Raw genomic sequence first — 25,663 nt, 5'->3', positions numbered from 1 at the left:
ATTTTCGGTGTTAACTTACTATTCGCACGTGATACGTGACTCAAAAAAACGTCTAGCTCATATGGAAAGCAAGAACGCATCCTGTGAGAGCAGGCCAGATTGACGAATTCAATGCAAAATGGATTATTGTCGACTGTAGGCTTATTCAGTAATATGGGAATAAATCAAACAGAAAATTATTAAACATCTTAAAAATATATATTTCCCCAAAAACAAAGACAAAACAATTATCGCCAACATTTTTCATTGTCGAATAGTCGTCTGATTTAATTTAACACAACATGACAAACGCTAATGATGATGCAGGAGAGCAGCACTTGAGCTCGCACTTGATTGAGAAGAAAGAAAGATCAGCTCACAGTCCAGATACACTCCAAACTTTCCAAACATATTATGATGTAGATCGCAGAGTATTATAATACAAAAATGCTAATTAAGGAAATACAGAAGCAGTGTCGTCGTGAAATAAAGTGGAGCCGTACCTGGTGTCCCACTTGAGCAAAACTTGCCTGTCAGACCGTCTAAAAAGGAAACACAGTGCCATTATATACTTTATTTAATGCATCCTTTATTAAAGTTCAAATAATAAGGAAGTGGGCTGTATAAATAAGCACAAACTCAAACTGGCATTTGTCTGTGCGGTCAGAGCCGCTTGTATACGAGTCCCATGAAAAACAGCGCGCAAGGGTTTCAATCTTCTCCCGGCTGATACACCGTCTCGCGAGAAGATGCTCGTCGCTGTCGCAAGCTTGCTGCAGCTAGATTTTGTTTATAGTGATTGCTCGTGACAGAGTGAATTATAATGAGTGTCACGCTGTGTATTTTATGGTGAAGAAAATCAGCGATACGCAGCTCTATAAAGATAAGAGTTGTTTTTTTTGTGAGTTAAAGATGGATCGAAAAAGGTGAGAGGGTGTAGTCTTAGCCCATTATACAATCCATATAAATATTTTTTTTTTATGTCTTTTTTGGTTTGTTTTCTAATATACATATTTATAACTCTTACATTAGCATCTATACCGCAGAAGAAAAAATTGTTACTTGAGAATTTTGAATATAATATTTAATTTTAATATTTTAAAATATCGAAAAATCCTTAAAACAAGATACATTTTCCTGAGAAGCAACATATAAGATATTTAGACTTGCTTTTAGAGCAAATATCTTTAATAAGAGTATATTTTTTCTTTACTGCACTGGCAGAAGTATGTGTGAAAAATATCCTTATCAAAATACACTCTTATTTCAAAGAGTTTCAAAATAGTCTCTTAAAGAAAGTTTAATAATAAAAGGATTTTTGCAGTGAAATTTTTAAATAATTAACAATAAAAATCCAAGTAGTTTTTCCCCTTTAATTCAGTGAATGTCATTTAGAGGTATTTTTAAAAGATGATTGTGTCCTCTTTATTGTTGTAAACATGTTTAATACAACCTTTTAAGTCAGGCACAAGCTGAATAGTCGGTTAAGAGCTAATGATTAATTGTTGCAATAATCGCCCGAATAATCAGTCTAATAATTGTTAGATTAATCGATTATCAAAATAATCGTTTGTTGCACCCCTAATATGGCTAGATATTTTTTTTAGCAACTTGTAGTGAAGCTACTAGCAAACTTTTGTAATTCTGTAATTTACTTCAAAGTATGAGTTGCTAGCAGCTATGAAAGCCACAGTTTCAAAAGCAGCTTCGCTAACACTTAACTATAGGCTTCACCTATGTTGTACACTCTTGTATAAGGTGAGAGTACACTCTTTTAACCATGATTTGCTCTTATGCTTAAGGTATATGGTAAAAAACATGGAGACTTACTCATTTTGGCGGTGTGTGTGTGCTCTTGTTCAGAGTTCAGGTTTGGAGGTCCTCACACACACGGCCCTCTAGTTTCACCCATCAATGGCTTAAAAGTAGAAGAATATTCAGGTTAAACAAAGGGTCCTGATAAAATCAGTAAAAATACATGATTGTGTTTTACTTTCATCCAGATACTTCCCTTAGCAAATGTAATCCGATCCAACAAACAGTAAAATCATGGGCAATACCACAGCCAACAACAGCAACATAGACAACTTCATATTATATTTCCATCCTTTGAAAAAATAAAACAGGGGCTTTTCATTTACAAGCATAATTTAAGGAAAGACTGATTGCCGCCTATTCTGGTTTTGACCCAGTCAAATTTAATGTTGCAAATAAACCCAACTAAAATGCAGAGGGAAAACTGCATGTGGAATGTTTTACATGTGTAACAGGATGGTGAAAATGTGTGCTGTGCATGTGAGATGTGTGCCGTGAGACGTCTGGCTTGAAGAGCGGCTGTAACCTGATCCCTGCTGGCATGAGGAACCTGGCACAAACCTTTTAGGGGAATATTTACCATTTGAAAAGAGCCAATTTCAGCTTCAAAGACATAATCTATAACATTCTCTCTCAACAATGCCACAAAAACGCTATCCATGCAATAGTTGTATACTTTTTACACAACTTATTGCCCATGCAAACAGATGGCTTACATTAAACCATTTAAGTTAAAGGAAACAAAAAAAGTGTGCTGTATTATGCATTGGATATTTTGTATTTAACCAAGGCTTTGATTTTTCAAGGCTGAATCCTGACATACAGCAAGTCAAATGATATTCAGGAATCTATGCTTACCTTTTTAGGAGCACAATGAAAAAGATTTAGGACCACAGTTGTAGTCCAGTTTGTTAGAGATGGTAATGTTAATGTGCCACAACATAACATGGACAAAAAGGCATGAGAAGACTGAGCTCATCAATTATGACAAAATTCAGGAACATAGTGTGAGTCATGACAAAGGAGTTTACATTCTTATAAACCAAATGTAATATTTTCAGTTAATTTAACATGCTGTCTGTGAAAAACAAAACAAAAACAACAGCAGCTCATGTTAACCTGTTTCACTTTGTGAACATCTAAATTAACATCTGCACTGCTGAACACAATTCATGTTCCTGTCACACAACATACAACAATCAGATGCTGCATATTTCAGTTAGCCAGGTTTTGTAAACTTTTCACATTTAAAGTAAAGTTTTATGCTTTTAATTTCTGAATTCCTGATACATCCAAATTTGTTCTTATTTATTATATTGCTGTGCAAATGAAACGACAGTAACTTCATATATTGACCAGAATAAATATATCAGAGGCCTTTTGATTTCTCTTATTTTAACTATAACTACTGGTTGGTGCTCCAGGTTGATTACATGAGATATCTGATTCAATGAGAGTGCAGATGTCAGTTTCTCCTTTCCTCAACACAGGTGATAAAGCAGCACAAATAGCAGGATTATTATTGAAATCTATCAAGCATCTTGTTTGCACTGTTGCATCGGTTTAACATTTATACAATGCACTTTTCCAAACCACTGTGCCGCACACTAGTGTGAAGATTGTAAGGTGTGCCGTGGAAAATTATCAAATTTCACAAAATAAATAAATGCATGAAAAACTTATAATAATTTCAGGGACCAAACTCCTCACCTTTCGGAGAAATTTGCCATTTTGAAACCATAATCGGTCACTTTTGTGATTGCGAAGATCAATGATTAATTTGCAAAAGTGATATTTATATGCATTAAGGGTCTTTCACATGACTTGCATCAGTGCTGCAGAATACAATGAAGTCTATGAAGTGACGTCACTTATAACTGTTTTTCACGCACACGTTTTTTGCTTCACCAATAATGTCTTTGAGAGTATTAAGCAACAAGAAATATTTAAAAACTATCCAAATTTGTGGAGACATTGAATGTCTCATTTCTTTTAATTAAATATTACCTTATCATTTACAAATATCAGAGACACAAGCTATTGAACTAATTTAAATTCACCAAGAAAACGCTTAGACCTAAACATAAACCAGTCCTTTTATTACTTTATGCTACCGAAGCAACTGCACACTTTTTCTAGAATTCATTAGTCGTAAATGGTGCGCCATGGCAGAAAGATTTTGGGAAACACTGAGAGACCGGCAATGAGCAACAGTAAATGAAAGAACGCAATAGTAAAAGACATTGGGAACAAGTAGACTGTAACACTGTTGAAGGATGGGCAAGGAGGAGGCGAGAACCGGCTTGTCAACATAAATTATATTTTAATGAGAAACTCAAAAACACATAAACAAACACACATGACGGACATGTCCGTAATTCTCTCTCTCTCGAACAATCGTCACCGCCGCCTTTATCCCTCAGCGCCTCATCAGGCTGATTGGGGACCGGGCGCTGATATTCCGACCGGCCCCGCCCCCTCCGCTCCACACTCCTCCCGGCGTTATCTCAGGCCGGGGTGCCACCGGCATGACGTACACCCCCCCCTATCCCTGGGGCGGGGTGTATCTGGCGTCCCGCGTGGTCATCCCCGCCTTCCTCGCCCTGGGAGGAGACAGGAGGGGAAGACAACAACAACAACAACAACAACAACAACAACAAAAAAAAAAAAAAAATAGGCGAGGGAAAAGGCCAACACGGTGCGACAGGGAGAGAGAGAGGAGAGAGAGAAAAAGCTCACTCACCGGTTCTCTGATGTACCGTCGCGTGGTCCTCGAACACTCCTCCACACTCAGGCGGACGACAGCCGCTCCAACACCGGGCGAACCGGAGTGAAACCGCCGACCCCCAGCGGGTAGAACGCGCCTCCGCTTTTCTGGCGGCAAATGGGGACACTCCTCCGCCCCTGGCAGCGGCTCTACCGCTCCGGGCGGTCGGAGAGTTTCTTCCCTCCTCCCTCGCGGACGGCGGTCTTCCCTCGACCCTCCGCGTCTCTGGGGACGGCAGGGCACTCCTCCGCCCGGCAGCGGCTCCCTCGCTCCAGGCGGTCGGGGTATCCAGTCCCCACTTGCCCCGCGGACGACGGCCGTACCCCGCATCCGGGCGGTCGGGCTACTCCGTCCCCCGGCAGATGGCAGCGGCGCTCCCCTGGGTGGACGGCAGTGTCGAGGACTCTGCGACGGGCATCCCTCCTCCTTCCCGGGTTTCAGCACCAATGTAACACTGTTGAAGGATGGGCAAGGAGGAGGCGAGAACCGGCTTGTCAACATAAATGATATTTTAATGAGAAACTCAAAAACACATAAACAAACACACATGACGGACATGTCCGTAATTCTCTCTCTCTCGAACAATCGTCACCGGCCGCCTTTATCCCTCGCGCGCCTCATCAGGCTGATTGGGGACCGGGCGCGCGATATTCCGACCGGCCCCGCCCCCCTCCGCTCCACATAGACAAAAAAAATCATTAGAAAATAAAAAAATCATCCAAGTCTCCAGAATCGCTCATTATTCTCAGGTGTTTTTTTCCTTGTTGTAAAACTTACAATAACGGGCGTGAGCTCGTATTTCATGTTCTTTGTTGACATGTAATCACGAAATCAACACTCCCTTTTCTATGTGCACGAGTTTGTGAATTAATTTGTGAAAGTAGTTTCATTAGGAGACGAATGGTGTGTCAGAGGGGTTACCAGGATATCATGTTTGGCTTGTTTGGGGGGGGCAACATAAACAATTGAAAAAATCGGCGCAAAATTAAGCTATACTACACACAATCTGTTTAAGTGCATATCTTTTTCTAAGCCAGGAACCCAGAGATAGGCACAGGGCCCCTATTAGACTATAGGGCTTAAACTGGATTTTTGTTGTGTCAGACCTCACTCATCTGCTAGCGATGGAAAAATATGCACAATACAATCCACTTTTAAATTGTAATTTATCATCAGATGCAGAGGCGTTTCCAGCATTGAAGGACATCCGGGGCTTAGCCCAGACAATTTTATTTTCACACTAGCAACCACTTCTCTGTAGTCCAAAGCTGGTGAGAGGGTATTCTTTGAGTTTTGCTCTGGCTGGGCCTGTTTCTACAGTTCCTAAATCTTCCACTCTAGTACTATCCTCAACTAACTCATCCTCTCTCCTCCTCGAATCATCTGTGATGCAAAAGAACAGATACAGCACATAACTTATTGCAAATCAGCTTCAAACAACGAATTCATCAAGTGCTACATATTTCAAATTGTGGACCAATACCATTGAAGAAAATGTATTGGAAAGAGCAGATCAGTGGGACTGCCCTAAGATCTATCATGATTCTTGAATTTTCATGTACATTAACAAAGTCATCACAAAAGAGTTATATTATAGTGAGTAAAGTGAGGTAAAAAAATATTGAATATAAATAATTTATATTTTTTGACATAAATGGTATAAGATCCTAAGTTAAAGCAATACATGAATGACTTTAGTCTCTTTGATACACCATGGCATCAAACTGTATATAATTCTCATCATCTCTATAAGAATAATTAATCTGTCAAAATCCTTTCATTAGGATCATTGAGATAAACAATGTTTCACTTTTAACTTTCTCTAAAGTAAAGTGACTGATTAATTGTTACCAGTTCTCTTACGAGAGGTTCTCTCGTATTGCATAAGCTAGCTTACGCTACGGGAAAGATTCATCTTTTCTGAGATATTGAAGCCAAAAAATTATCCTTAATTTTGTATCATTTGTCAACGCAGTGCAGCAACTGCAGACCTTGAGCGGGCTAGCTAGCGAGCTCATTGGTTGCTCTGCGGCAACTGCTGCAGCCTATAGATCGAACTTGGGCGAACTCGCGTCCAATGAGAGGCGTCCGCGCGCTTACTGCATCAAAGCCCGCCAAAATGGGCGTGGCTAGAGTGCATATCAGCGTAGTTCGTAGGCTGGAACCCTGATTTCATCTCTTCAGCGAAGCATCTCTGAACTGGAAGCCGCGTCGCCGTTCGAGGGGCATCTAGCAGGCTTGGACAGCGCTCGAAGAAGCCGGCCGTCTCCGCCACCTTCAGCCATCCTGCGAGCTACGCCATCCGGCGACGTATCCTTTTTTAGAGCAAGCTAGTTCTTAACGAACTTCACAAAAGAGTAACGAGCGTCTTTTTTAAGATGCCTCGCACCACTTTCATGCCGCGCCCCTCTCAGCGCCGGAGACTGCCACATCATCTGCGCCCTCTGCCTGGGACTGGGGCATGCAGAGCTCGCCCTCGCTGAAGGCGGATGCGACCTCTGCGAGGAGCTTCCGATGTCGACCCTGCGGGCTCGACTTGAAGCGCTCAGAACCGAAGCCGCCGCGCCGCCTTCAGTTCCGCTGCGCAGGAAAAAACGCCGCTCCCAAAGGCTGCCAGAACCGGTGATAGAAGCGACTGCCTCACCGGAGCCTCCCAGTCGGGCAATTTCCTTCCTTGGAATAGAACTAGACTCCGTGGCAATGACGGCTCGCTTATCTACACAGCTGCGCGCCGTGTTCAGCGACTAGCCGCCTCCTTTCAGATGAACAGCCTCACGCCTCTGAAAAGATTTCAGAGAGTGCTAGGTTACATGGCCTCAGCCGCAGCAGTACTTCAGCTGGGTTTACTGCACATGCGCCCACTTCAGCATTGGCTAAACACCCGCGCGTCTCGCCGGGCTTGGGCCACAGGCCGCCAGCCGATCAAGGTGACTCAGACCTGTATTTCAGCTCTGCAGCCCTGGACAGTGGCCGAATGGTATCAGCGGGGATTGACGATGGGAGCTGTATCTCGCCGAAAAGTCATCTCGACAAACGCGTCCAACACGGGTTGGGGCGCGGTCTGCGAGGGCTCTCCGGTTTTTGGCCTATGGTCAGTTCAGGAAAAGCTCCTTCACATAAATTGTCTGGAAATGATAGCGGTCGAGTACGCGCTAGTGCGCTATCTCCCGGTCATTCAGGGTCACCACGTCCTGGTCCGTTCGGACAACAGATCTGTGGTATCCTACCTAAACCGTCAGGGCGGTGTCAGATCCAGGAACCTCTTCCATCTGACGAAACGCATACTGAGTTGGTCCCAGTGCCACCTGCGCTCGCTGAGGGCGACGCACGTGCCAGGCCACCTGAACGACGGCCCAGACAGACTGTCCAGAGACAATATTTCTCCAGGGGAATGGTCCCTGCACGCTCAAACAGTCCAGAAGTTATGGCGCATATTCGGCAGAGCAGAGATAGACCTCTTTGCGTCAGAAGAGAACTCTCACTGCCCAATATTTTTCTTGAAAAGCGAGGACGCACTGGCCCAGGACTGGCCCAACCGCCCGCTTTACGCCTTCCCTCCCGGCTCGCTATTGCCACAGGTAATGCAGAGGATCAGGGAAACGCGTCACTCGGTGCTCCTCATAGCCCCGCGTTGGGAGAATCAGACATGGTTCCCGGAGCTTACGCAGCTGTCACTGACAGCGCCATGGCCCATCCCAGTGAGAGCAGATCTCCTCTCTCAAGCTCGTGGCACGATCTGGCATCCCCACCCAGAGCGCTGGGCGCTGCATGCGTGGGTGATCAACGACTACCCGTCGCTCTGCCAGAAGGGGTAATAAACACCATCATACACGCTAGAGCCCCTTCCATGAGAAGACTCTATGCGTCAAAATGGTCTGTGTTTTCAAAATGGTGCACCGACAGAGACCTGGACCCACGGACATGTGGGGTGTCGTCGCTGCTCGTGTTTTTACAAGAGCTGCTGGATAAGGGCAGATCCCCATCCACGCTCAAAGTGTATGTGGCAGCCGCGGCGTCGCTGAACCCCTGCACGGCCAGTCACTGGGGTAAAAACGAGCTGGTCATCCGCTTCCTCAAGGGAGCTAGAAGGATGAACCCCCGCGCCCCCCATCGGTTCCTATCTGGGATCTTTCTATAGTTCTCGAAACTATGAAAGCCCCCCCCTTTCGAACCGCTTCAATCCGTGGATTTGAAATAACTTTCACTCAAAACCATTTTTCTGACTGCCCTGTCATCAGTCAAACGTGTGGGAGACCTTCACGCGCTGTCTATCAGCGCTGCGTGTCTTGAGTTTGGACCAAGTGACTCCAAGGTCATTTTAAAGCCTAGACACGGCTATGTTCCCAAGGTGATCGGTACTACTTTCAGAGCACAGGTCATTTCCCTATCGGCGCTGCCAGCATCCGATAGCGAACGTGACGCCAATCTCCTTTGCCCAGTCAGAGCACTGAGATTGTATACTACGCGCTCCGCCTCTTTCAGACGCTCTGAGCAGCTTTTCGTTTCGTTCGGAGGGCGCACCAAAGGTCTCGCCGCCTCGAAACAGACACTGTCTAGATGGATAGTGGACGCTATTGCTGCCGCGTCAAAAGACCTGCCATGCCCGTTGGGCATTAGGGCTCACTCCACTAGAGGCATGGCCTCATCGTGGGCATGGTCCAGCGTGATTTCCATTCACGACATATGTGTGGCAGCGGGCTCTGCTTCCCCCTCCACCTTTGTCAGATTTTACAATCTGGAAGTGCCCGCCCTGCAGGCAAAACTACTAGCGGTTTAATACGCTACAGCTCCCCTGGTGAGCTGCACTGATGGGACTCATTCCACACAGACCGGCACCGCCGCTCTGTCGTTCCCTTCCCACTATGTGCTTATGTATTACACACACACTGGCCCGCACTCTTGCCGGCCAAATATTATTTCCCCTCTCACAAGGGCTCCCCTGGGTCCCCCCACCCCCGGGGCTCATGCAGTGGATGCTTGGCGCGCACGGCGTTGACAATGGGTTCCCGTAGCTTAAGCTAGCTTACGCAATACGAGAGAACCTCTCGTAAGAGAACGAATCGGTTACCTAACGTAACCTCGGTTCTCTCTAGATGAGGGAACGAGTATTGCGTAGCCGGCCGTGCTTCGCGCCACGAGCGACTTTCGCTTCATTCAATGAAAACCAGGGTTCCAGCCTACTGAACTATGCTTATATGCACTCTAGCCACGCCCATTTTGGCGGGCTTTGATGCAGTAGCGCGCGGACGCCTCTCATTGGACGCGAGTTCGCCCAAGTTCGTCTATAGGCTGCAGCAGTTGCCGCAGAGCAACCAATGAGCTCACTAGCTAGCCCGCTCAAGGTCTGCAGTTGCTGCACTGCGTTGACAAATGATACAAAATTAAGGATAATTTTTTGGCTTCAATATCTCAGAAAAGATTAATCTTTCCCGTAGCGTAAGCTAGCTTACGCAATACTCGTTCCCTCATCTAGAGAGAACCGAGGTTACGTTAGGTAACCGATTCGTTTCCATGCCTGATTCTGGCACAGCTGCTGCTGCTGCTCCTCAGTCTGTTGCTCATCTATGCTACCCTCTACAAAACCATTTAATCAAATCAAAGTGTATATTTCCTACAAACTAATATCACAAAACAAGTCACACATACATTTTATGTTAATGCTTATTGGTTATCCTTAGCGAAAACAACACCTGATAAACAAGAAAAGTACACTCCGAAAGGGACTCGAACCGCGGTCTCCGGCGTGAGAGGCGACTGCGTTAACTCGGAGCTACCAAGCTGCGTCAAGGAGGTTAGAGGTTACAACATTGTCAGAATCGATTCACCGGAGAATAAATTTTTTCTCTCACCCCTACTTCAATCAGGTCACTCGCACAGGTATATAGATATAAAAAATAAAAAAAAATTAAAAAAATTAAGAGTCGCACAGTAATTTTCGGTCGCACTGTAGAGCCCTAAATATGTCCTGTAAAATATAAAACAAGAAAAAACTTTTTCTCAGACATAATCATTCTCAATCAGTCTGCAGGAATGTGTTATGTGCCATTTCATGAAGAAACAAAAGTTTTAAGTCAAAACTCACCTTTTCCTTGTGACTTTCTGATGTCTTTCTGAGATGTTATCTGCTCTTCCTAGAAGAGGAAAAAACTGCTTCACCACAAATGTGTCCAACTGATAGATAGTTTCACATAATAGGTTACATATTTCTCTAATTAAATCTATTTAAGCAAAGCTAACCTCTATGTTATGCGTGGAATTTACAGTGCTCAAATTCATCAACTGGGCAGTCACAGAGCGTTTTGATGTTGGACCTCATTTCAACACTTAAACTCTAGTATGTTCTACAATTGCAAACAACTTTGATTAACAACATGAGTGCATGTTAATTCAGTATTTACATACAGTGTGGTAAACTATGGAATGCAGAAAATGCTATATCAAGCATCCATTCGTAAAAGTGCCAATAACAAATATAAAAGACTTATCATCATTCATTCACAACTTTTCTAACTCAAGTTTCACATCCTGAATAATGCAGCCAAAAATGGAAAAAGATTGTGCTGGAATAAGTAAAGTTTTCTATGTTTTCTTCATTCAACATATCTTGACCTTTAAAAGCAGAGCTCTGAGATAATCTCTGCTTAACTTCTCATAACATTACATGTCTGTGCTTCACTGCTGGGCTTCATTAGACCTGCAAAACTTTTTAATACATATTAAATTACAGTAGAATGGAGGAGAGAGGACAAACTAGATACTGCTGAGAATGGCGCATCCTTCCAAACAAGGCAAGGGTTGAAATTATTAGCCAAAAGGATGAGGTAAGAAGTGTGTGCGTGCATGCGGGTGTTTGTTTCAGTGCCTCCAGTCTTGTAGTTCCAACTGAACCAATTACTGAGGTCAGACATCATTCATTTGCACTCATTCAGCCAAATATCCTGAGTGGCACACAGGTGGCCTTGACTGACTGCACTTGAATGAACTCAATATGCACTGAGGGTTGCTGGCCTCATCTGAAGTCTTGCTACATAAATCCAAGTTTCATTTAAACAGACCTTCACCAGAATAATCCACAGAGGGTTTAGTGAGAAAGTGTACATTTTCACTCTTCATATGTACAGGTCTCAATGGGTAGCCTTTATGCTGGGATATGCTCTGACATATACCAGACCTTTGAAAGTCCCACCATCTGCAAGTCCTACAGTTTTTAAAAGACTGACCCAATTACATACCTAACTTTTGGTCACCCTTCCATCTTTAGTGGTCTTTTGGATTCTTAAACCAAATCTTTAAAATCGATTTATATATGAAGTGTAATTTCTGTGCCACTAGCACCACCAAATGGGATTGTATTTGTATACAGCTTTCCTAGAACATTCCCCAATCCAACATGTTCACACAGGAAATCGACATGCTGCTTCTGAATGTTTATGTATCTTGAAGTCAACCCTATCCTGCTGAATTACTGACAAGCACTATCTCCTTTCAGAGATTTTTGCATCAGTTCATTCATCAAAACATGCTCACCTTTCCCAATGGCGCTACTGATGAGGAAACTCTGAGACCTGGGTTCTGGTGCAATGGAAACCAGGAAGTTATCACATTCAAAAACAATGGTGAGTGCGATTGAGAGGTTACGTTTTCGCTACAAATTAAATTTTAACTACACTGATGGTAAGCTTTAGAGTTGGAGTTTGGATTAGGGAGTAGTGTTAATAAAATATGCATTCCTCTTGATTGTATTACATAATTTAAAACAAAAAAAGGGCTTCAGCTTGCTTTTGACACCAACCTGTGGACATTAGACCTCAATAACCCTTCCATTTTCGACCGATAGGGGTACTGGTTCAAATTTCAGTAAGCACAGACCAATTTCAGCCCCTGAACTTTTGACCTCCGGTTACCAAATTCACAGTATCATCAGTCTGTCATAAATCAAACAAACCGATTGTCTCACCCCAAACTCATGCCTTGTCAGGCAGTCAGAATGCTCAAACAAACAGAGCAATAACTTAAAATGCCACTGAGAATCGGTTTACTTTTTAAATTTTTTTTAATCAACCTGTAAATTAATTCCTCATAGTTGTCTCAGCATATTAAGCTGGGATAGGAAAATATAACTTTGAAAAAGTTATACATCTATCTATAGTGCTGTGAAAAATTATTTGCCCTCATCCTAATTTCTTCTGTTTTTGTGTATCTCTTATAATAAATTGTTAAAAAAACTCTAACAAATGCTAACATAAAAGGCTAAATGAGTAAACACTAAATACAGTTTTTAAATGATAATGTTATTTATTGAAGCAAAAAAGTTATCCAATACCATCTGGGCCTGTTTGTTACAAAATCCCCAAATCTATGAAACTGCATTCATAACAGGGTTCAGATAGACTACACACCCAGTCCTGATTACTGCCACCCCTGTTCAATCAAATCAACACATAAATAACTTTTTCAGCAGCATGAAGTTGGATAAAAGGTCTCAGTAGCACAATATGCCAAAGTTGAAAGAAATTCCAGTGATGAGGGAAAAAGGACTGAAATACAAAAAAAAAAAGCAATTTCAAAGGCTCCTGGATTCCAAAGAACCATTATCTCCAAATGGAGGAAACATGGCACAGTAGAGAACCTTCCCAGAAGTGGCCGAGCTTCTACAATTTCTCCAAGAGCATAGCGATGACTCATCCAGGAACTCACAAAAAAAGCCAAGGACATGTCGAAGGAACTGAAGGCCTCTCTCATATAAATAAACGTCACACTATTCATGACTCCACTATCAGAAAGACACTGGCCAAAAATGCCATCCAAGGAAGAGTGGAGAGGTGAAAACGACTGCTAACCTAGAAGAACATTAACGCTCATTAAAGCTTTTTGGGAACTGTTTGGAAGACAGGTGTCCCGTTACATCTGGCATAAATCAAACACAGAATTCCCCAAAAAGAACATCATACCTACGGTCAAGCATGGTGGTAGTAGTGTAATGGTGTGGGGATGCTTTGCTGCTTCATGGCCAGAGCGACTTGCAATAAATAAGGGAATCATCAATTCTGCTCCCTACCAGAAAATCTTAAAGGAGAATGTTCGGTCATCAGTCCATGATTTGAAGCTCAAGTGCACTGAATTATGCATCAAGACAATGATCTGAATCATAGGAGTAAGTCCACCACTGAATGGCTCAAAAGAAACTAAATACAATTTTTGGAGTGGACTAATCAAAGTCCTGACTTGAATCCAATTAAGATGCTGTGGCAGGACCTTAAACGGGCAGTTCATGCTTGAAAATACTCCAATGTGGTTAAACTAAAGCAGTTCTGCAAAGAACAGTGGGCCAAAATTCCACCACAGCATTGTGAAAGACTAATCTCCAGTTATCGAAGGAATTTGTTTGCAGTAGTTACTGCTAAATGTGGCACAACCAGTTATTAAGGTTAACTGGGCAGTTTTTCACATGGGTGATATACACAAAATGTATTTTGTGTTTAATCAGGTTGCCTATGTTTCATGTTATATCTCATTTGAAGATCTAAAATAATTTAGAAGATAGAAGAATAAACTCCCACGATATTTAAATTTCAGGTGTGTGAAAAAATAAAGTATGTAAATTTCCAAAATCTAACAAACCAGTTACACCGATGTTAGTCCAGCTATCTGTGACATAGATCCCTACCAGTCTTTCTTCTGCCTTAATTTCCATTTCTCCTGTTCTTAATTACCTTCTGGTAAGAATGTGTGGAATTTGGCAAGAGCCGTCAAAGGACCCTGGCCTGCTTTGTTTTGCTTGTATCGCTTTTCCAGCACTCACCAGGTTCTCAACAAATGTCTCTCCTGCCCCCAACCTCCTCTCACCAGATTTTCAGCTGTTTAGTCTGTGGCTGGATTTCCCAGCCATGCCGTTGGCTCTGATGCTGTTGGCTTTTGCACACAGAAGGCCTTACAGTACAAGGGAGTCATAGGTTTACAGCACAAATCCGTTCTAGGGTTCCCACTAATCTGGAGTTCCTGCAGCTCTGGGATTGGGATGGTGGGATCAAATCAACAGTTGCTCTAGACAGCGTTTTATCACAAGGTCATGAACTGGTACAGAGCATATGTTGCATCATCCACAAACAAACAGATCTGATACCATCTGTGGAAGTTGTGGTCCATGCAGCATTTTTTATAGTCAAAATTGAGACGCAAGGCCTTTGACACTGGAGATGTGTGAGGGATTTTCTCACCACATGCACAATGAGTAAATGGCAGATTCACAGGACTATAAAAGATAACTGAAAGAAAAAACAGAAATAACTTGTTCTGTAAATACAACATTGCCTCCTCATATCTCCTGTAAAAAATTTTTTATGAATAGTCTGTTTATCTATAGTTCTTCCTAATGTAAACTAAAGGCACAGAACATGTCACAGCCAATAGGAAAAGGTGAATTCACCACCCAACAGATAAGAAATTAAATACAGGGTGAATTAAGATAAATACTTTTGATATAGAGATGGCTGTCACAAACTGGCCCAATTTGTCTGCATTCACTTTGTATATACACATACAGTTAATACCCAAGGTTAATTACATAGAAAGTTAACATGGACTGTTCACAACTAGCTAAAAACAACGGTCCATAACAAAACATTAAGACGAAGTTTCTTAGTAGTTTAGGTACAGTTATAGGCTATCTGTGGTCTCCCACAAGTAGGAAGTTAAAATAATATTTCAGGTACAATACAAGTTAAGCTCAATAAGGAGACACAAGAAGGCCAGTATTTGCAACACCATACTGACAAAATTCTACAGGAGTGTGGTCGAGAGCATTCTGACCAGTAACATCAGGGTGTGGTTTGGAAGCTGCTCTGCTGCTGGCAGGAAGGCCCTACAGAAGGTGGTGAAGACTGCTCAGAACATCACTGGGTCCAGTCTTCCCTCTGTGATGGACATCCACACAGTGTGATGCTTAAGGAGAGCAACATACTTTGTGAACGACAGCTCTCATTCCTCCACTGGACTGTTCTGCCCATTACATTTATATCACAGTCCACCTGTTGTAAATTCAGTTGATTGGACATGATTTAGAAAGGCACACACCTATCTATATAAGGTCCCACAGTTAACAGTGCATGTCAGAGCACAAACCAAGCCATGAAGTACAAGGAATTGTCTGTAGACCTCCGAGGCAGGATTGAATCGAGGCACAGATCTGGGGAAAGTTACAGAAACATTTCTGCAGCATTGAAGGTCCCAATGAGCACAGTGGCCTCCATCATCCGTAAATGGAAGTTTGGAACCACCAGGACTCTTCTGAGCTGGCCGCCCGGCCAAACAAAGTGATCGGGGGAGAAGGGCCTTAGTCAGGGAGGTGACCAAGTACCCGATGGTCACTCTAACAGAGCTCCAGCATTTCTCTGTGGAGAGAGGAGAACCTTCCAGAAGAACAACCATCTCTGCAGCACTCCACCAATCAGGCCTATATGGTAGAGTGGCCAGACGGAAGCCACTCCTCAGTAAAAGGCACATGACAGCCTCCCTGGAGTTTGCCAAAAGGCATCTGAAGGACTCTCAGACCATGAGAAACAAAATTCTCTGGTCTGATGAATCAAACATTGAATTCTTTGGCCTGAATGGCAAGCGTCATGTCTGGAGGAAACCAGGCACCGCTCGTCACCTGGCCAATACCATCCCTACAGTGAAGCATGGTAGTGGCAGCATCATGCTGTGGGGATGTTTTTCAGCGGCAGGAACTGGGAGACTAGTCAGGATCGAAGGAAAGATGAATGCAGCAATGTACAGAGACATCCTTGATGAAAACCTGCTCCAGAGCGCTCTGGACCTCAGACTGGGGTGAAGGTTCATCTTCAAACAGGACATCGACACTAAGCACACAGTCAAGATAACAAAGGAGTGGCTATGGGACAACTCTATGAATGTCCTTGAGTGGCCCAGCCAGAGCCCAGACTTGAACCTGATTGAACATCTCTGTTCTGAGAGATCTGAAAATGGCTGTGCACCGACGCACCCCATCCAACCTGATTGAGCTTTAGAGGTCCTGCAAAGAAGAATGAGAGAAACTGCCCAAAAATAGGCATGCCAAGCATCATAAACAAAAAACTTTGAGGCTGTAATTGGTGCCAAAGGTGCTTCAACAATGTATTGAGCAAAGGCTGTGAATACTTATGTACATGCGATTTTGTTCCGTTTTTTATTTTTAATAAATTTGCTAATATTTCAAACAAACTTCTTTCACGTTGTCATTATGGGGTATTGTTTGTAGAATTTTGAGGAAAATAATACATTTAAACCATTTTGGAATAAGGCTGTAACTAGGGATGCACCGAAATAAAAATTCTGGGCCGAAACCGAAAATCCAGGATGCACTTGGCCGAAAACCGAAACTTACCTTTTTTATTTATTTTTTTTTTACCTATTTAAGAAAAATATATACATATTTTTTTGTGTATAATTGTATTAACATTATACTTTTTCATTAATTTCATGAATTTAATGAATCTGAATTGAAAAACTACAAACCAATAAAATAAATCACACTTTTATTGAAAGTAACACACCAATATTGGACAAAAAATATATTAAAACTATATTAAATATTATTCTTCTTTCAGTTCTGTAAAAATCTAATTTTACAGATTTTATTAACAATTATCCAAATAATGTAAAGTTTTAGAAAACTATTATATGCAAAACAACAGTCAAGTAATGAACTTAGCTAACATCTTTCAACAAGTTTAAATATGCAACAGTAATTTTAATTAAAACAAAAAGGCAGAACACAGAATGGCAGAGGGCCTCTATTCCACTGATCTATATATAACTATAATATATAATTATATATATATAGATCAGTGCTCTATTCTGTTTATGTAAACGTATGTACACTTTAAGTGAAAATGATTGTGCAAAACAACAGTGCAAAACAGCAGTAATTTAACTAAATCCAACCTCATCTGTAAACGACAGATATATCCTCGAGTGAAGAACAAGTGTAATGTAATTGCTATACACATCAAATTGGACCACTTTCTATTTAACTACAAGTGACAGGTTTCTCTTCAAGAACAAAAGTTGCTAAACTTTCTGACAGTCTCTCCTGTCAGAAAGCTCATCAAGAACATGAGATGCTGCACTGAACAGTTTCTCACTCTCTGTACTTGTGCTTGGGCAGATAAATACCTGTGCGCAATCCGCGCAAGCAAAAAAAAGCGGTCTTTGTTTATGCGCCAGTAGTCAAGGGGATTGTCGCTTCTGGCGTAGTTCAGCTAGATACGTCTCAAGTTGTGTTGTAGCAGCGCTAGTTGTGGCACTGCTGTGGATCGGGGCGCTTTCCTGTCGAATCTCTTGCTGTACTCTGTATCTATATCTTGAAAGTTCTGCTGAACAAACACTGCAGATCGCAAATGTGATGTCCTTATCAGAAACTCTGAAGAATTTCCACGCCGCTGACATGACCGGCCTTTGTTTGGTAGCGCCATGATAAGGGCTAGATCGATCCAGAGTGAAATCTGAGCACTGAGGGGCGGGGCGAGGAGGTATATATTTTCGGCTCATATTTTCTGCCTTTTTTCTCTTTTGGCCGAAAACCGAAAGTGCCATTTTTGGCCGAAAATTTTCGGTGCATCCCAAGCTGTAACATAACAAAATGTGGAAAAAGTGAAGCGCTGTGAATACTTTCCGGATGCACCATATGTATGTGTAATTATATATATATATATATATATAAATAAAATAAAAAATATTCAAATAATCAAAATGCATTACATTCTTGTGGCAGAAGAGTTAATCATTGATAACACAATACAAAAAGCGGCTTTAAAATACAATGTATTGTTTACTACCATATTATTGATCATAAGCCAATCATTGGCATACAGTTCACAGCAATCCATTTCGAAAGTGAACTTGACAATCAGTTCGAGATTTATTATGAGGGCTTGTTTAAGGACCCGTCAACGTACACCTGCATCAGACATGCTTGTGTAGCATCTCGGGTGCGCTGCGTCATAAAAATTACATTATTTGGTCAATTTTATTTTTATTAAAAAAAAATCTTATCTACCCCACTACGTACATATGTTCCTCTTGGTTGGTTAAAATTCATTTGTACCAGAGTTTCCGCTAGAAAAAAATGGTGCCGGTCAAAGTGACCGGCAGAGGTTTCGTTTTACGGACATTTTGATGATATGCCGGTCAAATATATCGCCTCTTAATTAGTCAAGTTGAGGAAAACTGGAGGCAGTCTATGTAACTTAAAAAATGACATAATCAGGCCGTATAGAATGCAACATATTATTATTAGGTTAACTTTCAAATAGACGAAAAAAAAAACATGAACGTCCGATTGGCGTCAATCAACGCCAATTGTTTTTTACTGTGGTTTCACACACATTCACTTTTTGAAACATTGAGGCACATGGATGTACCTAATACAAATAAAACATCTCCAGTTAACTAGCAGATCATTCATTTAGTCCGTTATTAAATAAGAGATCTAGCGCTAAAATCTGTTGTTTTTGAAATCAAGCTGAGCGCTCGTGTCCGCTGCTATCAGTTGCATGGACGACGCGCTGCGCGAGTTGCGCAATCTTCACTAGGACGCGCGTTTCAATCTATCGCCGTTGCGGAGACTCTCTATTAATTCGGTGAAATCACACAATAAAATGCACACAAACGTGTCCCTGCTTGATATAGACTGTAACCATGCACTGATGAACATAGGCTATTCAGTTTTGATGATAGAGAAAAAAACTGCACGAATGCGCGGATTAGAAGCACTGATCTATCTATAATGAGATGTTCCTGATTCACCATCGTCTGGCCTCTGAAAAAAGCTTTTAAAGCTAGTCTGCCTGGGCCTGGCCATATTTGAAACGTCTCACTCAATCGTTCGTTGTTTAGGTCTATATTGCAGCCGTTTTAGGCGTGCGCTTTATTTGAAATGCAGCACGCGATGTTGTTTCATAACTTTCAAACGATAGAGCCTGTTCCTTTATAACATAGCAAGAGATCGGTGTATTTTTGCTTTATACATTTTAGGCTTATTCTCAAATTCAGATTGTGTTAGGGGGACGGGATTATTAGGCAATTTTAATCGGACAATTTGACCGGAGAGATTTAATTTTGTCGGACATTTAATTTTTTTACAGGCCAATGTCCGGTAATTACCGGACAACGGAAACCCTGATTTGTACATATTTATATATCCTTGTCTGTCCTTTTGCACTAAGAGTAACAGCTGCCTATCTCGTACATCTTAAGCCTACCTCCCTGCAATACTGCAGACTACACATAACTTGTATACTAACTTACAACTAAAAAATGAGTGGAGCATTGGCAGGAGCACCAGCGTCTATTTTATGTTTCATCTGAACTTTACCACAACTGGGTGAAGAAATAGAAGAGTTGAAGAGAAATAGCTAATTCTCTTGGACAGTCAGGTAAGCAAATAGATAGATTTTTCAATAGGAGGTATTTTTTCATAATGTAACCAATAAAATATATAATAAAAACATACACATCATATTCTGAAATGCATAACGTATGATCATCATTTGTTTTTCGTATCTCGTATCACTTCTCGCATGTACTCTGTTGTGAAACGTAATTTGGAGTCCAGGCAGAGTAGTCGGGGATTCAATGTCTTGTAATGTGTTCACCCATGTCACCGATTCGTCGTGTAATTTGAAAACGCTACGACTTCGATGACAAGACAGACAGTCTTGTCATGAACGGTACCATGATCCGACGTCTTTGAAAGTTGTGTAGTGTGTAGGAGCAATTAACGCATAGAAATATCACTTAATTTTGCACATTAATCATTGCTCTTCACAATCGCAAAAGTGCCCGATTATGGTTTCAAAACGGCGAATTGAAAAGGTGAGGAGTTTGGATCCCTGAAATAATTAAATGCATGAAAAATGTTTAGGCTATATGTTCACGTGATCCCGATCATACATATTTTAGAGGGATACGGATACCAAGTGCAGCACTTCAACATGGTACTACATGAAATACAGAGCGGCACAAAACCATGTGCATACTGAAGGTAGGAATGATGCTGTTCAATGTTCCCTGAGCACTTGGGAGTCTTGCAACACAATCTTCACAACACATTCAAAAGTGCAGAACAACAAGATAATATTGCGGGTACACGTGTAGTTCACAATATCAAGCAGTTTAAACCTTTTTTACTGCAACTATTTATTCAAGCAGTGTCAGACAGTATCAGCAAAAGACTTTAATCTCCAAAGCGCCTCGCAAATATACGAACATTACACACTGCAGAGCATTTCATGTTTGACAGTGATCTTCTTGTAATGTGTGCGGTGCTTTGATGGCTGAAACAGCAACGGTGCATAAATGGACTAAGCTTAAAGAATTAAAGAGATGAAATTTCTTGCAGAAGTTTTACTGTGCTGACTATTATTAACTTTTGAGCACAAGCTATATCCATGCAAAAATGCTCTCGAAGTTGCATCTCAATTAATTTATTATTATTAATTGCGTCTCCCATTGCAGCACCTCTAAAAGTAGTTGGACTGGTTTATTAATCGATCACCGTGGCACATCCAAAGGTTTAAAGGCAGAAATGTAAAGCTTATAATTTTATAAAAACACTTCTGTTAAAACTTGTGTATTTTCTGTAGGAGTGGGAGAAAAATATAACGATTCTTCGATGCGTCGCGATTTCTCCAACGATTCAAACATTCAGAATTTAGTTTAATTTAAACCACAGTGGCACTTACTGTATATGCATATTGAGTGTATCTTATTAAAAAAAATAATAAGACAAAAGACAAGATGCATCGAGAAACAATTTGCAATCAAATAATTACCCTTTGAATCTTAGTCAAATCAACTATGAGGTCAGTGAAGAACACCTATAATTACTTGAGTGGTAAAGCTCTTTAAATCATCGTTTACCAGATCACAGGGTTTACAGCATTATATAGCCTGGCAACAAAGTTGCAAAATTGGCTAACTTTACACAGAAAATGTTAATAAGCGATTTGATCATACTATAACCATATTAACATGCATGTAGTTTTGTCTTGTGGCTATACTTCTTAAACAGTGAGTATTTTAATGTTAATAAATTGGCCTCATTTACTTCCATTTTAAGTGTCTCACTGTAACACAGATTTAACTTTTGTTTTATAAGGAGGGACGAGTCAAAAACCATTTAAACTCATCCCCACATTTCTTTTAAAAAAAATACAAATAAATCTGGGTTACAGTGAGACACTAACAATGAAAGTGAATGTGGCCAATTTTTGGAAAGTTTAAACAGAAATGTGAAGCTTATTTTATAGAAGCCCTTGCATTAATTATTCTGTTAAAACTGGTGTATTATTTGAGCTGTAAAGTTCAATTGTAATTTTTTGTTATTTTAGGGTTTGTTGCCATTACATCATCATGGCAATGAAGGTGTAAAATAAGCTATAACTTTACACAGAAATGGTTAGGAAGTGATGCAATCACATTAAAATCATGTTTACATGCATTTCCTTTAAGTCTTATGATTACACTTTTGAAAAAGTGAGTAATTTTAATGTTCAAAAATTGGCCACATTCACTTCCATTGTAAGTGCCTCATTGTAACACAGATTTTTGCTTTTTTTAAGAGAGGGAAACTTAATTTTTGTTTATTATTAATTATTTGTTTGCATTATGCCACAAGTGCTGCGGATTGAGCTCAACTATTAAACTCCGAACATTCATTTAACTTTGGAACTGATATATAACTTAAATTCACTGTTATATTACCAAACAACATAACTGTCTTTTCAACTAAATTAGATGTGATAAGATTTTTCCATAGTTTTCGGTTATTGAGATCAGATTCAGCACACTTGAGAAAACCCCCTGTGAGTCCAAGCCAAATAATGTGTATTGTTTTAGATGCACAGATTTCCAGTAATGGTGAATCACCTGAATGCTATGACTGCAGTGAACACCTGCCATTAATCATGCAGATGCCAACAAAAACAGACACAAATTATATGACAGTGTCAAAGGTCATGTCAGGTTCACTGAGACCAGTCATACGAAAAACTAAACGGCCATACCAAAACCTGTTCCAAAGTTGAGGACACCTTGAAATTTCAAATAATGGCCTGCATTTCATATTTTAACATAATTATTCAAATTGTAAAAACTAAGGTTTTCGTGTAGTGCACATTGAGATTTAGTGAGGACACCAGAGGGTCTGTTCACCCCATGAACCCTCAGTTAAAATGCTCACCTGAGCTTTGGGTGAAGAACAGGTGACCTTCTACCTGCAGGTGAGGAGGTCTTCTCCACTCTCTGACCCTTCTCTTGGAACTCGGTGTATACTGTCTGGAGAAACCTTATTCGCACAGTTAAATCAATATGTCTGTCCACAGATGTCCAGTCTCTCCACCTGAGGGCCAAGTGGACAGGCCGCTGCCATTGCTAAAGCGCTTCCAGGTGCGCAGACCCCTCAGGGTCTCCCATATCACCCATGATATTCCACTCCAGGGATAAATCTTATTCCTCAAAGCAGCGAGGAGAACAACAGGCGTAAGGTGACAGTCTAGTGACTACAACTGAAATTTTGACATTTCATGAAGCGATAAAACAATAATCAGTTCGAACATTGCTTACTTGGACAAATAAGCAAATCTGAATAATAAACTTAATATCCAATGGTTAAGAATGTCTTATAATAACACTACCCTGGCGCTGAGGAAAGAGTTGCTCTCACAAAATCCATTTGTAATCGCAGACTGGAGGAAAAGAACGAAGCGATTTCCGTAATTTTGATGGCTTCTTTTCCTGCTAGGTTTGCAGATTTTTTTTTCTCCCTCCGTCGATGTGCCTGGTCAGTTCACGGTACGAACGGGTACTTTTGACTTTTCTATCTTAATGCGCCTCGATTAGGCTACTTTTCGCACGAAATCATTAATCCAACACCTGCGCGTGATAACTTTGTATTACCGCATGAAAAATAAAACGAGCCCTCAGCTCGATGCTCGGACATTCTTCTCATTATTTTGCGACAAATGTTTACGAAGGAAGGCATGTGACAGTGAAAGCAGCCGTCGTATATCCACTTTACCAAACTAAAACCGAAAAACGCATTAGAAGATAATTGCACAGAAATCCCGCAGTCGATAATCTGGACAAAAGAAATGGTGCGCGTGCTTCAACTTCGCGAACAAATTCCCCTTTCCGTTGATGTCTGCGACTTGCATGACAACTTATAACTCCGCGAAAGCGCGAAAAACATCCTCCCCGATGGCCGTTGACGTTATCTGGGTGATATTCAGCGGGAGATGAGATTCTTTAGGCTACATTAGTCCATGCATTCTCGTGACGATGATGATGATAATCAGCAGATGCTAGAATGAATCTTAAACGCAATGAGTTTCCTGACAGCGAAAAAGCAGTTCGTTCACCGGAACCCATACGCTCTCTTCCATCAAATCTAGCCAAAAGTTCGTCATGTCAATGCACGTGCAAGGATCAAAATTGTCTCACGATGTTTTTTATCGACTTCGGTGACCAAATTTTCTTTGCATCCCATAATTTCCATTACACGTTCAAGGGTAAGCACATAGACGTTGTGTACGCTCGGGGGCGCGCTGTTCCTCTCTTTAGTCCATGCTTGGTGACGCGCACAGCTTCACTGCCGCGCGCGTAGGATGTAGTACACACACATTTATGACGTAGGAGTCAAAAATGATTTTTCATAGCTGAGGATAATCGTAGTGAGACTTTTACAAAGGACTCTATGTAAATAATGCTGCACACGTTTTATATATATATATATATATATATATATATATATATATATATATATATATATATATATATATATATATATATTACACACACACACACACCTCTTCTCTTATCCCTTGTCAAAAAAGAAAACAATAATCTGCCTTACATGTACAATGTTACTAAAAAATAAAATGAACTACCGGTATCTATGATTTGTTCTTGTATTTGCGGTTGGGACCAATATTTACACGCGATATCAAATATTGCATAATTGAACAAATAGTTAATTATAGAGTACATCTCTTTAGAGGAGCATCGAGTTGCCTCTGTTGACAGAGATCACATTCCACTGTAAAAATACTGAAGGCATCATTTCGGGTTCCATTAGGTTTCATGTGCAATATTTGTTTTTTCAGCATTTATTAATCTTTTGAATGCTAGTTAATAAAAACACAATTGTTCATTGTTAGTTCATACTGCATTAACTAATGTCTAATGCAATTTTAGAAGTCACATGATGCCATGTGAGGATCGGACGTGTGAACGGCGAGCTCTGTGTACTTTGCTGGTTTTAATACTTTTTAGGTCATAAACCGGTGAGATTCGAAACACCCTGATCCTTAACTGTTCTTGGAAGACAATATGTCAAAGAATTAAAAATCCTCGTGCTCTAGAGACATTAAAAGATACATGCTCAAGCTGATGACCCTGACAAGGCCACAGACGAGGGACTCGATTTGGCCGGAGAAGTGCAGGAAATTCGGCAAGAATTGTTGAACTTGTTGGCAATGCTGAAGAAGGTCAGTGCTCATTTGGAGGATCTTGCTGTAATATGTGATTCGATCACTACCATGGAGAAGAAATTCACTGAGGAGGTTACGAGTGAGGGATGTCGAGGAACGGATAGATTATCTGGAGTCATTGGAGAGGGAATTAGCTGCTAATCTGCTAGCGATCATGGTGGATTTGGAGCGCGTCTGGGAAAAGTTGGAGGATATGGAACATCGTAGTCGGCGGACTAATGTTCAGATTGTTGGAATTCCTGAGGACGAAGGTCGGATATGTTGAAATTCCTGGATGGGCTTCTTCCGAGTATGCCATAATCTGGAAATCGAGCAAGCTAATAGGGTTCGCAATCCACTGAGGCAAACAGTCAATCCCGATCAATTCTTGTCAAATTTCTGTGATCATCCGATAAAGATCTCGTTACACAAGGTGAGAAATAAAGGAAACCTTTCTTGGAAGAACCACAGCATTTTCTTGTTCCAAGACTATGCAAATTTGACAAGAGAGAAACGTGATAATTTCAAGGAATTCAAGAAACTCTTGCATCAACGGAAGGTCGATTTGCACTGA

At 41.1% G+C, this 25,663-nt stretch overlaps 1 protein-coding gene across 4 annotated transcripts in view; it reads right to left on the bottom strand.

Annotated features, from left to right (window-relative positions):
* Positions 1-24,157, bottom strand: part of LOC127647553 (mitogen-activated protein kinase kinase kinase 3-like) — a 55,139-nt gene extending 30,982 nt beyond the window's left edge. The window contains exons 1-4 of one of the 4 annotated variants that reach the window (XM_052131852.1): positions 22,803-24,157; positions 10,644-10,692; positions 1,810-1,897; positions 483-521 (exon numbers count right to left, since the gene is read on the bottom strand). In XM_052131852.1, coding sequence (XP_051987812.1) covers positions 483-521; positions 1,810-1,813 — 43 coding nt within the window. In that variant the 5' untranslated portion in view covers positions 1,814-1,897; positions 10,644-10,692; positions 22,803-24,157. The remainder of the gene's footprint in view (positions 1-482; positions 522-1,809; positions 1,898-10,643; positions 10,693-22,802) is intronic. The other 3 variants (XM_052131854.1, XM_052131851.1, XM_052131853.1) reach the window with 3 other exon arrangements.
* Between the last annotated feature and the right edge of the window lie 1,506 nt (positions 24,158-25,663).

This window comes from Xyrauchen texanus, chromosome 8, assembly GCF_025860055.1.
Source record: "Xyrauchen texanus isolate HMW12.3.18 chromosome 8, RBS_HiC_50CHRs, whole genome shotgun sequence".
NCBI classification, from domain to species: domain Eukaryota; kingdom Metazoa; phylum Chordata; class Actinopteri; order Cypriniformes; family Catostomidae; genus Xyrauchen; species Xyrauchen texanus.
This window is presented reverse-complemented; position numbering and strand designations above follow the sequence as displayed.